Source organism: Aethalodelphis obliquidens, unplaced genomic scaffold (genome assembly GCF_003676395.1).
Source record: "Aethalodelphis obliquidens isolate GAN/ISIS:26980383/991018 unplaced genomic scaffold, ASM367639v1 scaffold12, whole genome shotgun sequence".
Classification (NCBI taxonomy): Eukaryota; Metazoa; Chordata; class Mammalia; order Artiodactyla; family Delphinidae; genus Aethalodelphis; species Aethalodelphis obliquidens.
The window spans coordinates 8,716,541-8,737,758 of NW_020837956.1; the positions used below are offsets into that span (position 1 = coordinate 8,716,541).

A 21,218-nucleotide genomic window follows, 5' to 3' on the forward strand; every position below is an offset into this window, starting at 1 on the left:
GATGCACCTTCTACAGCTTAGACTTTGGTTGGGATGTCCCAGGGGGTTACACATTGCCGTTCTCAGATATTCTGTTTTGGCTTATTAATTATTTTCAGCATTTCTTCATAAAAATATTTTTTAAAGGTCTTAACATATTGATTAGAGTTAATTTGTAAAGAGCAATTACAGCTTTGAGCTGCCAGTAGATATTTAAACTAAACACGCTACCTGCAGATACATATGTATATTTTTGCCGTGAAGGCTGGAAATGTGCGATTTTTAGCTTAGCTACTGTCTACTGCTCTTATTTCTCCTTCACTATCCAAACCAAGGATTCTTTTTTAAATCAGACTTCAAAAGTCCTGAACCCATTACCCTTCCAAGAAATATATTTGAATAAAGAAATCCATGAGCTGTGCAGAGGGCAAGATTACAGTAAATGCAACTTCTAAGTGCTAGCGGTTTGAGTTGCAGGAAAAGGAACAAGTAGTTCAGGTGGTGGTAGGTCCTTTGATGAACTGAAAATCGGTAGAGGAAGGACAAGTAGAGAATCTGGCAACCGTGGCCTCACTGAACTCACCTGAGAATGTGTAAGAACGGCTTAAGGAATAACACTCATAACAAAAACATACTTCATAGTGACAGGACACGCTGAACTGTTTTTTCAAATTCACTGGTACAGCCTTATTTTTTTAGTGGTTTCTTTCTTTTATGCATAAACATGTACCACACGTGTACATGTTTCTGAAGGCAAGATTGAAACCAGGAACCACACACGATAAAAAGGAAAAAGAAACCTTTGGTGAAACGGCATTAGAAACAGCATTAGAATTGACAGAAAGTAAAATCTGGGCCCTGGACCTGAGGAATAAAGTCAGCGGGCCTCACATAAACAAGTCAGTCGGCCCCAAACTCAATCTTCCTTCTCTCCTTTCCAGCTCCTTTGGTGGGGAGGGGGAGGGGCAGGCCTTTGTGAGCACTGAAGCCTGTTGGATACAGCAAGGCTCTGTGTCCTCAACCAGTTGTTGAGATAGAGAACCCTAGAGAGTTTGTACGTGTAGATCACGCTTTTCAGTTTGAAAGTTATTCCATCTACTAGGTTCAATAATAGCTACCATTTATTGGTCATTAACTTATAGGCATTGTGTTTTATATGCATTATCTCATTTAAGCTTCACAACAGCCTATGAGGTAGTTGCTTTTCCCTGTTTTACAGATGATAAAAACTTAGAAGGTTCACTGATCTGTCCAAGGTCACCCACTAGTAAGCTTTAGGACTTGGACTTAAGCTTAGGTTTGCTGGATTCTGGAACAGGTTCTTAACTCCTGTCTTTTGTGCTATATTATTCAGAAGTATAAAGACCCTGTTTCTGTTCTCAAGATCATTTTGGTCTAATAGAAAACAACAAAGGGGAAAGGGGGTCGCAGAGGGATAAATTAGGAGTTTGGAATTAGCAGATACAAACTACTATATATAAAATAGATAAACAACAAGGTCCTACTGTATAGCACAGGGAACTATATTCAATATCCTGTAATAAACATAATGGAAAAGAATATGAAAAAGAGGGGATATATGTATATGTGTAGCTGATTCATTTTGCTGTACAGTAGAAACTAACACAACATTGTAAATCAACTATACTTCAGTAAAAAAAAATATTTTTTTAAAAGATTGTTTTGATCTGGCCAACATGATACCTGAGGGCTCCTGTGGGGAATGCAAATGGGATGTGACCCCCAACCCTGACAGCTGTAAGCATGCCATTGCGGTGACAGGGCACGGGAGAGAAAAGGATTGACTCTGACCAGAGGAAATGCAGTAAGATTTCTTAAAAGAAGTGATACCTGAGCAGAATTCAGAGGATGAAGAAGAGTTCCCCAAGTGTACAAGGGTGAAAAGGCCATTCATTCCAACAGGTGTGAACTGCAGTGTGCAAAGGCACTAAGGAGGAAGCAATAGTTGGCTTGACAAAACATATATAGAAAGTTTTTTATATATGTATATATAGTATAACCTGTAGCCTCAGCCTACTCCTTCCTACCTAGCCTTCAGAGATGTCCTGCAAGGTAGGGTTGTCTCAGCTTTTAAGATTGTCAGTAGATGACTATTCCCCAAGAGCAGCTGGCCAGTGCTGCATGAGAAATAGACCATAATGGCAGGCATTCTTGAGTAAATTGAGTGAGGGACTTGGAGGTAGGTGAGACATAGCTTCTTCAAATTCAGCTCAGCTCCTAAGATGCCTGGGGGAACATTCATCATGTCAATGAAGGAGAGTGGAAGGGGACATTGGCTGGGTCCTGAAATCATTCTGAGACTTTGCTGAAGACTCTCACTCTGGTTCTCAAAGAATGGGGGCCTCACTCCAGGCCACCGGGCTCTACAGATTCCCCCCGGTTCAAAACTACCTCTCCCGCATTGCCTAATAATGTTCTCTCAGCCATTCTGCCTTGTTGTGAGGATTAAATGATGTAATACGTGCAAAGCTTTTAACACTACGTCTGGCCCTCTGTAGATGCTTAGTAAATGGTAGTTACTATCAGCATCATCTTTATTGTTCTGCTTCATGTTTTACCAATTAGGGACTGGTTGGTTCCATAAATCATTCATACCTCAATGTGATGATTAGGTTGAACAGGTTACTTTGGAAATATTTGGCGTTTTCAAGGCTGAGGATTTTGAGGCAACAGCATTGTAAAGTCTTAGACTAAATTTTGCAGGTGGACAAACCCTAATCAGAATACAGGATCTGCCACTTGCTAATTTTATGACCTAAAGTATATTGGGAAACCTCACTTTCCTCATCTTAAAATAGGGATGCTGGAGACCTTATAATGAGGATTTAGTGAAGTAAATAAAATAGTGTGTCTGAAGTACATAGCCAGCCCTGGGACACAGTAGTCATTTAATAAACCTCAATTCCCTTGCTTTTGACTGCATGCCCTGGGGGGGCAGTGTGGGTTCACGGACGGAAAGACACAGGGGAGGGCACCTCTTTCTTGCCAAACTCAAATGTTCCTTCTGCCTGACCCCACTTAGTCACAACTGGACCATGATCTCCCAGACCACCCACCCTCCTCTCTGGGTGTCCCACCTCAGTTTTTCTACAACAGCCTACATTTACTTCTCATGTTCCTGAAAAGCATTGGCTGATTGGCCTGTATTTCCCACTAGGCTCTAGATTCCCTGTGGCCTGGGCAGTGACATTTCTCTCAGGTTCCTAACTCAGTGTATGCTTTTGCTAGGCACTCAGTGGGTGTCTCCATGCCTAACCTACAGGTATGAGTGATGTCCAGCCACTTACCTGTGAAATCTTTCACTGGAACAGATTCTGAGGGTAAATATAAGAGAGAACCACCTGGAAAAAAAGCTTAGCCACCACGCTGTGAAAGATGATCTCAGAAGAGGGGTCTTTCCCTGCTCAGAATACTATATTCTAAAATTTCCAGGGTCTGTCAGGGTTCCTGAAGTCCAAAGGTGTATATCGCCGTCACTTGAAGGTCCTTTATCTCCTCCAGAAAGTGATTCCAACTCTCCCTCCTGTTCCCTTTTCTATGCCCTGCACACCCTTGTATGTCTCCATGGGTACTATGGCCTTGTGATCATGAGGTTGTCTGGCTGGCTGCCACTCTAAACTGATGGTTCCCTGTGACAGCATCCTGCTCTGCATTGCCACATCTCTAAAGCAGAGTGCTTACCTGCCCGTCACACTGTGTGCAAAGGAGCAACTGGAGATTCTTGACTGGGTCTGGAAACACAGCCCCAGGGGGTTTGAATGTGCATCATGAACCTCCTAAAATTGCGTGGGAAATTATATGTGTATGTTCATAAATCTGCTGCTCTTGTGAGAGAGTCCGTGGTTTATGTTAGATTCTGAAATGTTTTCACGATCCTACAAATGTTAAAAAAAAAACCCCACTAATTTAGAGATTTTTCCACATACTTGTAAATTCAAGCTTATGTTTTCATTAGCTGGGAGATATTTTTATGCTCCCCTGATATCCAGGTGTGAGCTACAGCTTGGAATAGCTCGTGAGCTCCGCGCGGAGCCATGGATGGTAGTTCTGGCCTGGACACTGCTGCTTACACATCGTGGAGGGTCCACTTAGCCTTTCTGAACTGCATTTTACTTTTCATCTGTTCACTGACGTTTATAATGCCCTCACGTCCTACAGGAATGCTGTATAGTCAAGAGATAACAGATGTGCAGGCATTTTATAAACTGCCAAGGACTGTACAATGTAGGATGCAAGTATTAACTGTTACACATGTGTCATTTTTCATGTTACACAGTACCAAGAACACAGTAGGCAGTTGATAAATATATGATTAAAACTATGTGGAAAGGGTTTATTGGAGTGAGAGGGCTACAGGTTTAAGGACACCAATGTCTGTATGTCTTGCAGATCCTGTGAACGATCTAGTATTTAGGCCTAGAGCACAGCTAGGGATACAGAGGAAATGCTTTTCAAACTATGGTAAAAGAAGAAATGACCTTTGAGATTCCAAATCCGTTTGCTTTATTTTCCAGAGGAAATTGACACTTAAAAGAGTAGAAGCTGCCCCCACTTCTTTCAGGAGGGCTCCAGCGTCCTCATCACTTTATAATGGAGGCCAAAAAACCCCCAATACTCCTTGCCATCATATTATCAATTTATTGTCTTTTCTTTTTTAAATGGTACAGCATTCAAACCATAGTCTTAATTCTCTCATTGGGGCCACAGAGAGGCCTGCCATTCCTGGACTATGCTGATCCTGTACTAACACAGGCATAATGCATTATGAAAACTTTGTATTTCCAAAGTACCTTCCTTCTTGGAATGTTCTTATAGACACAACCTCACTGGGGATAGATTATTGCCACCACTGTGACCTCGACAGATCCACAGAGGTTACTGCAACTTGTCCAAGTCACAAACCTTGGTGTCCAAAGCAGGATGAAAATCTAGGCGCTCTGATTATCTGTCCTTTTAATCACCAGATCTGTGTCCCTGAAGAACATCTCTGCTTGATTTTGGTAACTTTGCAGAATTAAACTAGAAGACTCTATCTTTGGGAAAGAGAGATTTTAGCTTCAAATATATTACACTTAGGGCTGAAAAGACTGTTTATATCCCCTCACACTACACGCCACATACACCTGGAGAAAAGCTAAATCTCATGAGACCCTCTCCCTGTCCCCAAAGACTGACAAAACAGTAACCTGGAAACGTTTTTTGTTTTTTTTTTGCTTGATAGTTGTGTGTGTGTGTGTGTGTTGCCTAGACTCTATCCTTCCATTTAAACAATTTGCAATAAGAGAGGAGTTTGAAATTACATTTAGTCATTGCTTTAGAATGAATGGTACTTAATTAAATATTACTTTAAAAATAGGCTTCTTCTCTTTTTCTGTAATTGCATTACTTTTTTGAGGGGAGGTTTTGTTTTGCTTTTTAAACTGATTGTGTGCATTTGGAAAGTACCCTAGTACAGGGTATCTGAAAGCAGAAAATTCTGGCACTTTTCCCACTTTCCATTCTTTCTCCGATATAGATGCCAGATTCCTTTGGGAAATCATCATTTGCAAAAGGTCAGGAGCAAAAGGAGGGGTATTCTTTAGTATACAGTTGCTGCTAATTAGAAACTGAACATCTGTAACCATGTCAGAATTATTTGTATTTGAAAAGAAACATTTATACACAAAAGCCTTTTCGGTAACATAAAACACACTATAACACAAAGTATGTATGTCGAAGGGGTGGGGGACAGACAGCTCAGGAAGCTTCCGACAAATGACTGTGCTGAGTGAGGTCATTTGCTAATTAAATCTCAAAGCTTTTTCAGAGTATTTTCTTTTCTCCATCAAGTGAATGTTTCTCACTCCCCAACCCCCCAGCCCCCATGGGCCAAAGCAAACGTTTGACTGCATTTGCCAGCTACAGATCAAACATTTAATCATTTTAAAGGAAAGATAAGTGAGAAAATGGGTGAGTTGGGAAAACCCAGTCAAAAACCACTGGGAAATCTCTAGCTACCTACTGTAGCCATAGCCTTCAGTGTCTTCTCATAACATGTTGTAAGGAGAGTTCTTCTCCATCCTGAAAGTGTGTGCTGATTGCCCCACCTCAGACCTACTGTCTTACGGTAAAAAACGACACAATGTTTTGACTTGCCCTGTACCTCTTTCTTCTATCTCCCTATTTCCTCCTACCTGCCCTTCTCCCCATGGTGAAATTCTGCTTGCATCGTTACATTTGTACAGAAATTATATCTGTACTTTATTGTTATATTAATATAAATGTCAGTGATAACTGAGGTATTAGAAACATTTCAGTCATAGGGCTTTGTCTCTACATGCTAAGCCTAAATGGCCACATGGGCCTAACGGCCCAGATCTTACCGTAATTTTTTCTTGGACTATTGATTAATTTTGGGAAAAAACAAGAGGCCATCTCTTTCCCCTGCAGAGTCTGCTATCTTCTCATCTTCCCCATTCTTGTCTTGTCATCTAAGACATTTATATAAGTGTTTTTTTGTTTTTTTTTTTTTTGTGGTACGCGGGCCTCTCACTGCTGTGGCCTCTCCCGCTGCGGAGCACAGGCTCCAGACGCACAGGCTCAGTGGCCATGGCTCACGGGCCCAGCCGCTCCGCGGCATGTGGGATCCTCCTGGACCAGGGCACGAACCCATGTCCCCTGCATCGGCAGGCAGACTCTCAACCACTGCGCCACCAGGGAAGCCCAGTTGAGTTATTTTTTTAATAGGATGCAAGATCATCAAGTCTTGAGAGTTCTAGTCAAGAACTTAGTTAAGCTAGGACTTAACCATATTGGGCTCTCCTTTCAAATAAGACTATATCTGTGAAGGCTCTCAAGCGTACAGTTTCAACAAAATGGTTGTGGACTCTCAGGTTCTAAGTGTTTACAAAAAAGTCAAGAGGCCCTTAGATGACCTGCCTTTCCAATGACCTTTGTAGAATCACAAAATACCAATTGTCCATGACTTTCACTTAAGAACTGGCTTCTATCCAAGCTCTGTGGGTGTGAGTCAGCCCAAGAGGCAAGGATTTGGTGACTCGAGGGTCCATCTCTTGTTCTCATGACAGTTAAGTTCAGAGGGTGTACTCGGCCATTTATGGCACTCCCCAGTCTGGCCTGACTCACTTCTCAGCCTTCAGTTCCACAGCTATTCATGAGCCTCTGTTTCAACCAGACGCAATTAACTATACCTCGAGCATTTCTACCCTTGCTTTATACAGCTGTCCCTGATTGAGACAACTGCCTGGTTTCTTTCGGCATACTTGAATCACACTTGCTTTCCTGACTTCCGTCCTTCTCAATACTACAACCCACAGCCCACAACCCACAGTTTCATCCTCCTGTAGCCATCATGTCAAGATCATTTGCCTATCATTTTTCCAGTACCGCTTTCAGTTACCTTTTCAGATGTACTCCTTATCTTGCCAACCAGCATATAGGCTCCTCAGAGACAACAGTGACTGTCTTATTTCTTATGGCACTCATCATGGTGCTTTTGTTCGTTCTGAGTGCCCAGTAAATAGTTGTTTGTTGAGGAGCAACTACCTGTTTTTTGTCTTACTCCCAATTCCTATCTGCATTTATTCCTGTGATGGAATCATAGATGTTAATGATGTTTATGAGAAAAGCAAAGTTGCCTGTATAATTAATGACAAAAAAACCAATCATTTGGAATAGGAAGCAACTCCTACCACCACCCCAGCCCTTGGATGTCCCAGCCAGAGCTAGATAGAACATCAGCATATACAAAGACATGGGTGTGGAAATGAGTATTGAATGGTCTTGTGTTTTTATCTTTTCCCAGATGTGGTTGCTCACCTGTCTACCGCTCCCGTGAAATGGCAGCTCGTGCCTTGGTCCCATTTGTTATGATGGACGAAATCCCTGATACCATCCGAACTCTGTTGGCCAAACTCCCCGACTGCACTGACCAGTGTTTCCGGCAAAATCATATTCATGGGACACTTCTCCAGGTAAGTATAGTCACTCTTTCTGACTTCTGTCAAACACAGACATTGTTAGCAGGTGAAGATTTGTTATACAAGCTTTTCACTTTATCCGTAGAACTTTTTTCTACTGCTGAAAGAACAAGTATTTCCTAGGTGTGCTTTTTGCATCATAAACATGAATGTGGTGTCACACTGTGATTCAGTCAGGTCATCTTTTGCATTAAAACCTAGGTTTTCTGTAGCATGCTTTTCCATTTAGCCTTCTTCTCTGAACCAGGTGGAGTTGTGTCTTTTCCATCAAGTATGCCTGCAGAACATTCTAGGCCACTCCATGTTCAGGGTGAAGTTGTGAGCATTCCTTGATACACATCAGGGAGCTTAACACCACAGTACATGAAATATCAAGCCCTACTTTCCTATTTTCTCTGTGCTATCAGTACGGAAGAGACTTTTCTTTTGAATCAATATACAAATTGATTTATTGCTTTTAACTTTTCTTCTAGAAAAGACTCAAGTATAACAAATGATTAAGAAATACACTTCTTATTGAAACTGTCCTTTTTGACCCCAGCTATAAACTTGGTGCTGGTGAGAAGGTCTGCTGTTCATGTGGCTGCTCTAGTCACTCACAGTGGGGCAGGGCTGGGGTGGGATTTAAATATCAGCTCATGTTTCTCATTTATGAGCAGATTAGAGAGATGGCCTTGAGATCCAAATATATGTTCTAAGCTTGAAGTCCACACTGCTGACATCAAAGGCAGTGTGTAGAGTGGTTAAGGCCCGTGATTCTGGATCCAGACTAGTCTAGGTGTCAATTTCAGATTCATCACTCACTACCTGTGCATCTGTGTCTTCAGTTTTGAACCAAGGATAATAGTAGTGTATACCTCTTAGGGATTTTGTGAAGACTAAATGAATTAATGCATACAAAGTGCTTAGAATAGTACTTGGTACATAGCAAGATATATAGATAGTTATTATTGTTATTATTAGTTTTCATAAGTCTGTGCTATAATGAAAACTGATATTTTTGTAACTAATTCCATCTAGGTGAGAATGTAAGATAGACCTATTTTTTGCCTTCCTTCCTTGGTTGTTTTATATATTTAACAAGTATTTGTTGAATGGTTCCTATATACTACTGTGTCACAATCAAAATAGTGACCAAGTCAGTTCTTGCATTGAAGGAGTCGAGGACAAAAAAAAAAGGCCAGAAAATGGGCAATTACAATGTAGTGTGCCAAGTGCTAGGGGAGCATAGCAGGGTCACCTGACTGGTCCTGGAGCAGTCAGGGAGAGCTTCCCAGAGAAAGTGACATCTAAGAAGAGAGCAGAAGTTAGCCAAGGGAAGGGAGAGAAAGAGTTCCACCTGCAGAGGGAACAGCATATAGAAAGGCTCAGACTGGGTGTAAGTCAGCCCATCTGGAAACTGCAGGGTTGGGTGGGACTAAAGTTCTAGGGTGGCAGGTCTCAAACTGGTCTCAGGACCTCTTTACCCTCTTAAAGGTTTTTGAGGATCCCAAGTGGCTTTTGTCTATCAATATTTAATTAGAAACTAAAACAGAAAATAAAACACAAGAACTCACAAGCACACATTCCATTAGTCATTAGAGAGGTGACATCATCACACACCTTGTAGCCTCTGGCAAACTCCACTGTATACTTGTGAGAGACCGAGAATAAAAGAGGAAAGTAATGTCTAGTGTCATTTTGAAAATAGTTTAATCTTGCAGATCTCCTGAAAAGATTGTGCAACTCCCAAGGGTCCCAGACCAGATGCTCTGGTCTCCGTTACATGCATTATGGATCATTGGTGGTTTCTTTAATACAAACTCTTAAGCACTCATCTCCCTTGGTTCTCACTATATCCCTGTGATGAAGAGAGGGGCTGGGGTTGTTATCTTAGTTATAAAGATGGGACCCTGAGGCCCATACAATTGTGTCAGACTCCACTGTTTCTTTGAAGGGAAAGGGCCTGCAGTAATGAGTAATGCAGAACAGGCTTTTCAGAGATTCATAGGGGATGCAGCTGAGTTAGAAGGAAGGCTCGGATTGTCGGGCGGCATCAGCCATCAGATTTTCTTTATTGAAGATCCACTCTTGGCCAAACTTAGAAGTAGTGAGGTTGGAATTGTTTCTTTGGCTCTTTCACCAATTGTACAAATGGGCCTCCCAGACTCATTCCCCGTACGCACCACTAAAAGGTCTGGCTTGTGTTTCACCAGGCTGCCCAGCAACAAAATACGGTCTTTTGCTCCCAGGGCTGCCTTTGATATTCTCAAAGTTACTTCTTCTGCTACATAATATGTGAAACACTGTGGGAAGGTAAAAACCCTCTAACTCTGGGGTGGTTGTGACTATTCCTCTTGTTCCTGAGTGTTGGGGAGATGAAGGGCTTGTTGGAAAAAACAACAACCATATGGGTGTTGGGTGCTGGGTATTGTGTTTGTGTTTGTCAAACAGATTCCTGTCTTTACCAAGATTGGCTTATACCCTGGTTGAAAAAAGGAAGTCAAAGGCCTGTGGAAATCTTTTTGTCATGTCTATTCGGGTGTCTCATCTGTGTTGTAATAGTTCTGTTTCACCCTGTTGTTCTTTGTGGGGAAAGCTTAAGGGGTTAAGACAGGGAGGGCTCTTTTTCTCTTTTCCTTCTGTAGCTTATAGATTCCTTTTCTGCATAAAGCTACCTTTGAAATCAGTAAAAGACCTGCACCTGGAAGAGAGATGTTAGGGGTTGAAAGGAATAGTAATCTCCATGGGACTTTCAGAGCCAGCTAAGTAAATAGAAAGTTGTTATTTTTTTCAGAAGCAGGAAATCATTTCGTAATCAGAAAACAAATTCTTTCACAGAACATTTTCTTGAATTATACATTTTGACTTCTTTGAAAAATGTTGACATAAATATATCAAACCTTGGAGTATTTCTGTAGTACTATACATACTATACCTTGAAAACGAGAAATGTGCTGATCTCTGAATTTTCGGGGACTATGGAAGAAAGACTCAAATTATAGGACATGCAAAAAAGGAAAGAACATGTGGGATTTGTTTCTTAATCATTTTAAAAACCAGAGGCTCATAATTGCCATGTTGAAATGGATGGAAGTAATGCACATCAGAAAAGGTGAGATTATCCTGCAGGTTCACGAGAGCCAGCGGTAAATGACATTAAATCTCAGTAAAGGCTAGATAAGAGACATGGACGGTACCTCATTTGGGAGCAGTACTGGCAGGGCTTCCCTGTCTTTTAAGTAGAATTAAACGTCTGTTTTTGTTGCCAAAATTCTTCATGTTGGGGACTTGATGTTATTACAAGGTTACTTATCACTCCCAAGAAATCGAGTTAGAGTTCAAAAATCTTGTACTGAGGAAGAGTTTGGCCAACAATCATGAGGAAAGATTTATTTTGATTCTTGGGTACTTAACTCATCTTTTGGTGTTTCCTAAGAAAATATATACCATTTGAAGTGAAAGTTTGAATTCTGAGTTTTTTCATTTCCTGCCCAATTTGGTTATTTTTCCTATTGTACAGACGTATAAAAGCTGATCCCTGCTCTTTCTTTAATTAAGCCCTTTTATTTGGGTAAGATGAAGTGGGCAGTTGAGGAAAGTTAGCTGCTATTAAAGCAGAAAAAGCACTTTTTCATTTATCTGTACATTCTAGACAAAAGTATTCTTTTTTTCTTCAGTTAATCCAAATAATCACCACAGTTCTACACATCCCTTTCCTGGTATTAAATTTTCTCCATTTTTTACCCACAGAATCTGTTGAACACTTTGTTTAATTCTTTTATTCCAGCCCCCCAAATTTGGAGCCTTGATTTCTTCACTTTGAGAATTCTGGGTTAAAAAGATTCCACTTTAAAAAAAAAAGATTCCACTTTTCTGGCTGTGGAGTGGAGTAGCATTGCTGCATCCGTCCTTGGGTTGACGTGAAATATTAGCCAGGGATGGGCTTCAGATAGCCTAGGCCCACGCACTTAGAAAGTTTGCCATGAGATAGGTAAAATGAACATTTTGAGCACCTTTTGTATTCCACATGAATTGCACATGCGATTTCATTAATCCTCCCAGCAACCCAGCAAGGTAGGCATTATTCTCTCTCTCTCTCTCTCTCTCTCTCTCTCTCTCTCTCTTTCACACACACACATACACACACACACACACACACACACCCCACATTCTCTCTGTGTTTCTGATGAGGAAATTGAGGTGAGCCTGGCAGAGTGACTTGACTAAAGTCACAGAGGTAGTCAGGGGTAGAGAGAAGACATTAAAGCCTGCACTCCTTTTCTCTTTAGAACGTGCTGCCTCCCTAATAGTTTATGTGAATAACAACTTTTTATGCCTAGGGAAACCAAATCAAGAATCCATCTTTGTTTTTATTTTTTATTTATTTATTTTTTTTTGCAGTACGCGGGCCTCTCACTGTTGTGGCCTCTCCCGTTGCGGAGCACAGGCTCCGGACACGCAGGCCCAGTGCATGGCTCACGGGCCCAGCCACTCCGTGGCATGTGGGATCTTTCCGGCCCGGGGCACGAACACGCGTCCCCTGCATAGGCAGGCGGACTCTCAACCACTGCGCCACCAGGGAAGGCCCATCTTTGTTTTTAATCCCTTGTCACTCAGTCTCCTTAAATCTAATTTGATATGATACTACAACATTGGAAACAAAGAAGTTCATCTATATTATAAAGAGGGACAGAGGAAGCCGGTGAAACCCTGCAAAGCTACAACTGGTAAAAGACCTTTAAAAGTACTTATTGTAGGGCTTCCCTGGTGGCGCTAGTGGTTGAGAGTCCGCCTGCCGATGCAGGGGACACGGGTTCGTACCCCAGTCCGGGAGGATCCCATATGCCGCGGAGCGGCTGGGCCCATGAGCCATGGCCGCTGAGCCTGTGCATCCGGAGCCTGTGCTCCGCAACGGGAGAGGCCAAAGCAGTGAGAGGCCCGCGTACCGCAAAAAAAAAAGTACTAATTGTACCTTCCCTCCCTCTGCTTGTCTCTTTCTCATCTTTTCTCTTTGGTCTCCCATTTAATACTCCTAACCTGGAAATATAGAATCCTCTCTGGGGACCTGGGTCATAACCAAGTTCACAGTTGCCACACCTTCTGTCATCCTTAAGGGTGTGACAAAACCTATCAAACATGGGCAACCATAGGAATCTTAGGTCCTAGGCCTGGGAGCTGCTGGGACCATGAAAAAGTGGTCAAGATTGAATTCAGTTCACACTGTGGAATACCTACCCTGTTCTAGGCTCAGTGAAAACATGAGTTTGCCTTTAAGGCTTTTACCTCCCAGTATGGGGGAGCTGTGGGTTAGAAGCCAAGTGAGCCGCTTAAACCCTTGGGGACCAGGGAGCATATGAATAACAGAAAGGAAGACAAGGCAAAAGATGAACGCATCAGTCATAAACGGAGACTGAAGCTAAGGCCCTTTCTGCTTTGGTCTGTAACATCCTGATATGCTCTGTGTTAGGGCTTGAGTTAGGGTCTTTATGAGGATGGGTATAGGGGTGCTGGGCTGGGAGGGACAGCATGAGGACAAACATAGAGGTAGATCTTGGTATTAACTTTGTGGAAAAGAAAAGCAGAACACCAGGAAAGAAATAAAGATAGGCCAGTTTGGCCAGCTAGTTGTCTGAAGGAATCACTGTTCAGGAAACAGGACTAAGACCAACCACCCTTTACTGTCTGCTGTAGAGAGAAGCAGTGGAAACAAATAGAAAATGAGTGAAGGAGGGAGCCTTAAGTATAAATTCTATTGGAGTTTTCTAAATAAGGAAAAGAATGTTTTCAGAAAAAATATTTTTTACTAATATTGTTGCACCAAAACCTGTAAGTATAATTTAAAAGAATGATCAATTCCATCTTTTTAAACTGTGACCATATAAAACAGCACCTTATGCTTGAAGAATTTTAGTATCTTTTTCATATTTCTTAAAAGTATAGAATTGTGAAACAAAGTAAAAATTTGCTCAAGCTGTCCAGAAATGGAACATTCCTTGACAGATTCCATTTGGCGACCTAAGCTTGGCCTATCTCTGTTGTTTATTTTCTATACAGAAAATACAATTTCAGAATGGAAAATAAAAAACAAAAGCATGAAATTATGCTGATGTTGTAAATTGTAAATGGATGGCTGGTCAGTGTGCTTTTTTTCTGGAATGAGTCATAAAGAAAGGCTCACTCTTGTCACTAGTGGCCAGATTTACTGGTTCTTTTTGAGGACTGTGTTCCTGTTAAAGGAGAAAAATCTAAATTGTTAGGAGGGTCCCCAGTCCAAGAAGGGCTAAGGCAGAGTTTCTCCAATGGCATGGCTGTAGATGTGTCAAGTATTTATTGAATCCTTCAGCTCTCAGGGAGTCTGAGTGGGGCCTTAAGGGGCTGGAGGCTCCAGGCAATCACCTGCAGCATCTCTTTACCCCAGAGTGCCAAAGGAGGATTATATTCTGTGTGTTCCTTGACATGAAAAGGATTGGGAAGCACTGGGCCCTTAAATAAAAAAATAAAGAGAAAAGTAGACCTTGTTAAATCTTACCTTTTGGCAATATATTTCTATCTGGCAATATATTTCTATCTGGATATAAGCCCAGAAAAGTCATTTTTAATTAAAGTGCTTCTCTTGAAGATGAATTAATCCCTTCCTTATAAATATCGAAAGGCTTTTATTTGGTGTGTGTTACTTAGGGAGCTTGCGCTGGGTGTGGGAGACAGCTTTTAGCTGCCAGGTTCAGAGCATTGATTGTAGTGCACTTTCACCATCACCCACCAGTGTCCTACTGCTGTTTTGTGAGGCTCTGAACTCATAGTATTGGCCAGGGGTGTGTAGAGTTCAGAGATTTGTCAGTGGATGTATCCCCAGGCTTTTGTTACTATTTGGAATTAGAGTAGGGGAAGTAATGGTATAAAAGAATATATGTATAGGGATTTCCCTGGTGGCATAGTGGCTGGGAGCCCGCCTGCCAATGCAGGGGACACAGGTTCGATCCCTGGCCCGGGAAGATCCCACATGGCGCTGAGCACCTAAGCCCACGCACCACAACTACTGAGCCTGCGCTCTAGAGCCTGCAAGCCACGACTACTGAAGCCCGCACACCCTAGAGCCTGAGCTCCACCACAAGAGAAGCCACCACAATGAGAAGCCCGCGCACCGCAGCAAAGAGTAGCTCCCGCTCGCCGCAACTAGAGAAAGCCCGTGAGCAGCAACAAAGACCCAACACAGCTGAAAATAAAATAAATAAATTGACTCTGGCATATAGTAAGTGTTCAGTGCACATTAGTTGCTGTTGTTACTGCTTGGTGTTGCTGCTGCTGCCACCATCACCACCACCCTCATAGGGGTTTATGATCCAAAAACGTGAGGACCACTGATGCAGATGGTGAGTGAAGGATTTTGAGCTACAGAAAGCTGTGCTTTAGAAAAATTAATGTTGTGTGTTGAAATAGTAATGTAAGAATATCTCCTGATACGCGAGTGTGTGTGTAAGAGAGAAATAAGTTGATTTTCGGCAATTTTTACTTTATGTGTTAGCATGCTGCACAAAGACGTTCCTCTGATCAGTCAGTGTTCTCTACCTTCCAGTAGGTCATATTGAAGATTATAAGAACTGAGATTAGTTCTGATTTTTAAGGGTTGAGTTCCTGCCTATCAGGTTGTTATTCCTTGCACCTGTTTTGTTTTGAATTACACCCCCTCCCCCATACCCCATCAGAAACCCGATGAATCAGGAAAGAAACACTGTCACACTGTCCCAAACAAAGGAGTCCTTTACCATTTGAAGGGGAAAATTTGAAGTTCATAAAGTGAAAGGGAAATACAGGATCCTCCTACATAGATTAATCTAGCACTTTTCCGAGTTCACTTTTCATCTTGGAAAACACTTTCCATCCCCTCCCAGCCTTATTGTTTGAGACTTTTTATGACAGAAGATAATTCTGAATGTTCTTAAAAATACAACAAAACAAAACATTGTGCTGTGGGCACACTAGCAAGCTTCTGTCGTTTCCCAGAATTCCTATAAAATATCTGATGGTGTGTGGTCCCATCATGTGATGCGATTCGTTTGATGGGCCTCCATCCCATGAAAACAGTATTATTTGTCGTTTGTTTTTGGCTCTGCCAATCTAATAGGCAAAAGGAACACCTCATTGTTTCCTTGAGGGAAGCATTTTTGAGCTAGCAGAGCACATGTACTTGTTGCATAGCCCTGGGTTTCATTTAGAGCACCATGTGTATTTCAGTTACTAAGGACTCAGTTGGCTGTTCAAAAGCACTGTGGTTGCAAATAGCCAGACAATATGACAGCCACCTTAGAGGCCTGAAGGAAAATCAGTCCCAGGCCTAAAGGAAATAAATAAAAGCCTTTCTATTTTAAACCATGTTATTGTTCATGACATTCTTATATTTCTCTGTACAGTTGACTCTTGAACAACTGCAGGGTTGGGGTGCCGACAGCTGTGCAGTGGGAAATCCACACATAACTTTTGACTTGCCACCACTTAACTACTTAATAGCCTGCTGTTGACTGGAAGCCTTAATGATAACATGGACAGTCAAATAGCACATATTTTATAGATGTATTATATACTTTATTCTTGAGTAATCTAGAAAAAAGAAAAAATTATTAAGAAATCGTAAGGAAGAGAAAATGCATTTACAATTACTGTACTGTATTTATAGACACCATTAAGTTTAATCTGTTTACAAATGAATCTTCTGTCAGTACCTACATCAATTTTGTCTTCTATGATACGAAACACTGTAGATGTTATATATATTACTAACACTAGACATTAAAAATGAAAAGACAGTGTGAAAAAGAAATATTTATTTACAGGTATAATGATTCATGCATTGATAACAAAGAAGCAGCAATATGATTGCTTTATGGTAGCCTAGCCTATACACTATGAATGAATTGTTATAAAAACTTTATGACCTACAGTATTAAAGACATATTCATAATACAGTATCAGAAACATTGTTACATTTTTAAAAACTACTTACCTGTGATAATAGGCTGATACTCAGTTTCTCCAATTACTGGAGAGAAAGGTATACCATAGTATGATAATGTAATTCTTTGAAAGCAAAGTTATAAAACGGTAAGAAAACTAACACACTATTAATTTGATATTAAATATCACTCACCTTATGCCTATGTAAGGATAGGCTATCCACTTCAGTACAAGTCTTACACACCATGTTCTACATGTATGTTGTTGTATATTTATTGAAAAAAATCTGCATACAAGTGGGCCCACACAGTTCCAACCCATGTTGTTCAAGGGTCCACTGAACTGTGTATCTGCATCCCCTCCACCCTGTCCTTCCATGGCAGGGTTTCTCAACCTCAACACTGTTGACCTCTAGGGCCTGGTAATTCTTTGTTGTGGGGTCTGTACTTTGCATTGTAATATATTTGGTAACATCTCCCCAACAGATGCCTGTAGTACCCACCCTCCCTTTTGTGACAACAAAAAATGTCTCCAGACATTTCCACATGTCCCTCAAGGGGCACAGTCGTCCGTGGTTGAGAACGTTTGTTCCATGGTACCTGTGGATTCTCTCCATGATCCTGTGTGGGCAGGGGGTGATGCAGCTCTTTTAAAATACCGACGGCCATGACAGAAACCTTTCCTGACTCATGAACAAATTGTGGCTCAACAAACTACAGTGAGCTGTGCATGGGAATAAAGGATTAGGAGGGGGATATAAAACTCAGGCCAGAAATCTCAAAGGAAGCACTTTTCTTCCCTTTCTCTCCTTCTCTCTCTCTGCTGGGAAGATGCTATGAACATTTAAGCCAGCTTGCTTTCAAAATCCCAGCTCTTTATAGTTTGCTTCATGTCCCTGTCTCGACGTGCCTCTGATCCACTTGCACAGTGTGTGGTTGAAACTCATTCCTGCCCTCCCCAGACTCAGGGAGCACAATAAAATTCTAGGGGTGCTTTGGAAAATAACACAAAATTAGAATTTTCTCACTTTTACTTTAAGTGCTTTGCTGTCTATTTCATTGAGTCTCTCTTGGGCAGGGGGCAAGAGGCTGTGTGGAAAAGCCTTCCTTAGGGAACAGAGGTTCTCTAAAAACTTAACCCAGGACATCAAAATTTTAATTTTGAGTTAAACATAAAGCTTTATCCAGATCCTCAAATTCAGACCTCAAAAAAGGAAACTGGAAGATAAATCTAGATGAGGGTGGGACTTCCCTGGTGGTGCAGTGGTTAAGAACCCGCCTGCCAATGGAGGGGACACAGGTTCAAGCCCTGGTTTGGGAAGATCCCACATGCCGTGAAGCAACTAAGCCCCTGCGCCACAACTACTGAGCCCACGTGCCACAACTACTGAAGCCCACATGCCTAGAGCCCATGCTCCCCAACAAGAGAAGCCACCACAGTGAGAAGTCCGCGCATCGCAAGGTAGAGTAGCCCCCGCTCACCACAACTAGAGAAACCCCACGTGCAGCAAAGAAGACCCAATGCAGCCAAAAATTAAAAAAATAAAAAGTAAAATAAAATAAAAATTAATTAATTTTAAAAATCTAGATGAGCTTGCTAAAAATATATGGTGAAGATAGTAATTATATTAATTTTTTTGTTAAAAGGCTTTCAGATGCTGTGTATGCCTCAGATACGTAAATGTCTAGAAAGCCAGTAGTAAATTTGTGACTTGACTCTCAAAAATGCTTCAGTATATAAAAAAATTAGAGTTTTTAAAGCACATCCTTAACACCTCTTTTAGACAGTGTCATATAATTCTTATGTGTGCTTTTCTTAGTCTGATTAGAAGGATAACTACAGATATTAAAATGGAGTCTTTCTGGTTTTGTTAAAGGCATATATTTGAAAAAATAAGCAAATTAAATCTTAATTGATTTTCTGTTGTAACTGTCAATAACAAGCATTTTCTATATCTTCTCTTCACACTAGGAGATTTGGAGGTTTGATAATTAAGGTAAAAATTTGCACTTGTGAATATTTTGATAAATTTTTTCATCTTCTGACTTTTGCATAGTTAATTTATCAGTCACCCTAATTATCAGTAATTAAATTAGTTATAGATTTTGACATTAAAATATAAAGAATTAGTAAGAATACATAACCAAGCTCATGTTGTCCTTAGAACAAACATATGGGCAGTGGTAGTCTCTTCTCTGTTTTCATTAAGAAACCCATTCAGATAGACCACTGTTTAATTCCTGTTGCTATTGAAATGCACATTCATTGACATCCATTTCCCCAAGTGTCTTATGATTTTGCAAAACTACTTTGGATAATGAATTCCACCAAGGTCATCTGCAGGGTTTTCGCTGTCTGAATTGGTAAGAAGGAAAAGATAGTCCATTTGCCTTTCTTTATTTTTTTCAGCTTTATTAAGATATAATTGACATATAACATTGTGTAAGTTTAAGATATACAGTGTGATGATTTGATATATGCATATATTGCAAAATGATTACCACATTACAGTTAGTTAACATATCCATAACCTGACATAGTTACAGTTTTGTGTATGTTTGATGAGAACTTTTTAGGTCTACTCTCTTAGCAACTTTCAAACATATAATACTGTATTGTTAACTATAGTCACCATGTTCTGCAGTACATTTCCAGACCTCATTTATGTTATAACTGGAAGTTTCTATGCTTTTTTTAACATAAATTTATTTATTTATTTTTGGCTGCATTGCATGTTCGTTGCTGCACGCAGGCTTTCTCTAGTTGCGGCGAGCAGGGGCTACTCTTCATTGAGGTGTGTGGGCTTCTCATCGTGGTGGCTTCTCTTGTTGCGGAGCTCGGGCTCTAGGCACGAGGGCTTCAGTAGTTGTGGCAGGTGGATTCTTAACCACTGCGCCACCAGGGAAGTCCCGGAAGTTTGTATCCTTTGATCACCTTCACTCATGCCTACCCCTGCCACTACAACACCAATCTGCTGTTTCTACAAGTTCGGTTTTTTTTAGATTCCAGGTATAAATGAGATCATACAATATTGTCTTTCTCTAACTTGTCTGATTTAGAACAATGCCCTCAAGGTCCATACATGTGGACCTTGCCAATGGTAGCATTTCCTTCCTTTTTTATGGTTGAAAAGCATTACATTGTGTGTGTGTGTGTGTGTGTGTGAGAGAGAGAGAGAGAGAGAGAGAGTGTGTGAATCTCAAATTTTCTTTATCCATTTGTCCGTTGATAGACACTTCGGTTGTTTCCATGTCATGGCTATTGTATCATAAAGCTACAGTGAACGTGGGGATGCAGATATCTCCTTGATATAGTGATTTCATTTCCTTCACATATATACCCAAAAGTAAAATTGCTGTAGTTGTGCTTTTAATTTCTTGAGGAACCTCCATACTGTTTTCCATGGTGGCTACACCAATTTACATTCCCATCAACAGTGCACAAGGGTTCCTTTTTCTCTAAATCCTCGCCAGCATTTGTTATCTCATCTTTTTGATAATAACCATTCCCTGATGTTGAACTCTTTTTCATGTACCTGTTGGCCATTTGATTATCTTCTTTGGAAAAAATGTCTATTTAGATCCTTTGCCCATTTTTAAATCGGATTATTTGTTTTTTTGCTACTGAATTGTGAATTTCTTACATATTTTGGAATTAACCCCTTATCAGATATGCAGTTTGCAAATATTTTCTCCCATTCCTTAGACTGCCTTTTCATTTTGTTGATTGTTTCTTCTGCTGTGCAGAAGCTTTTTTATTATTATTATTGTTATTTTTCTGGCTGCATCAGATCTTAGTTGCGGCACACGGGATCTTCGCTGAGGCATGCAGGGTCTTTTCATTATGGTGTACGGTCTCTTCGTTGCAGCACTCAGGCTTCTCTCTAGTTGAGGTGTGTGGGTTTTCTCTCTCTAGTTGTGGTACGTGGGCTCCAGAGCACATGGGCTCTGTTGTTTGCAGCACGCAACCTCTCTCATTAAGGCATGCAAGCTCAGTAGTTGTGGCGTGAGGGCTTAGTTGCCCGCGGCATGTGGGATCTTAGTTCCCTGACCAGGGATCAAACTCGTGTCCCTTGCATTGGAAGGAGGATTCTTTACCACTGGACAACCAGGGAAGTCCCAAAGCTTTTTAATTTGACGAAGTTCCACTTGTTTATTTTTGCTGCCATTGGTTGTGCTTTTGGTGTCATATCCCTAAGATCATTGCTATGACCACTGTCAAGGAACTTTTTCCCTATGTTTTCTTCTAGAAGTTTTATGGTCTTAGGTTTAAGTCTTTAATACATTTTGAGCTAATTTTTGTGAGTGG

At 41.0% G+C, this 21,218-nt stretch overlaps 1 protein-coding gene across 7 annotated transcripts in view; it reads left to right on the forward strand.

Annotated features, from left to right (window-relative positions):
* The window catches only part of THADA (THADA armadillo repeat containing), a 313,719-nt gene that overhangs the window by 159,959 nt on the left and 132,542 nt on the right, over positions 1 to 21,218 (forward strand). For all 7 annotated transcript variants that reach the window (XR_003434060.1, XM_027113258.1, XM_027113257.1 and 4 more), the window contains one exon: positions 7,805 to 7,973. Coding sequence is in view for 6 of the 7 variants with exons in the window: in XM_027113258.1 (XP_026969059.1) it covers positions 7,805 to 7,973 (169 nt within the window). In the remaining variant the exon portion in view is untranslated. The remainder of the gene's footprint in view (positions 1 to 7,804; positions 7,974 to 21,218) is intronic.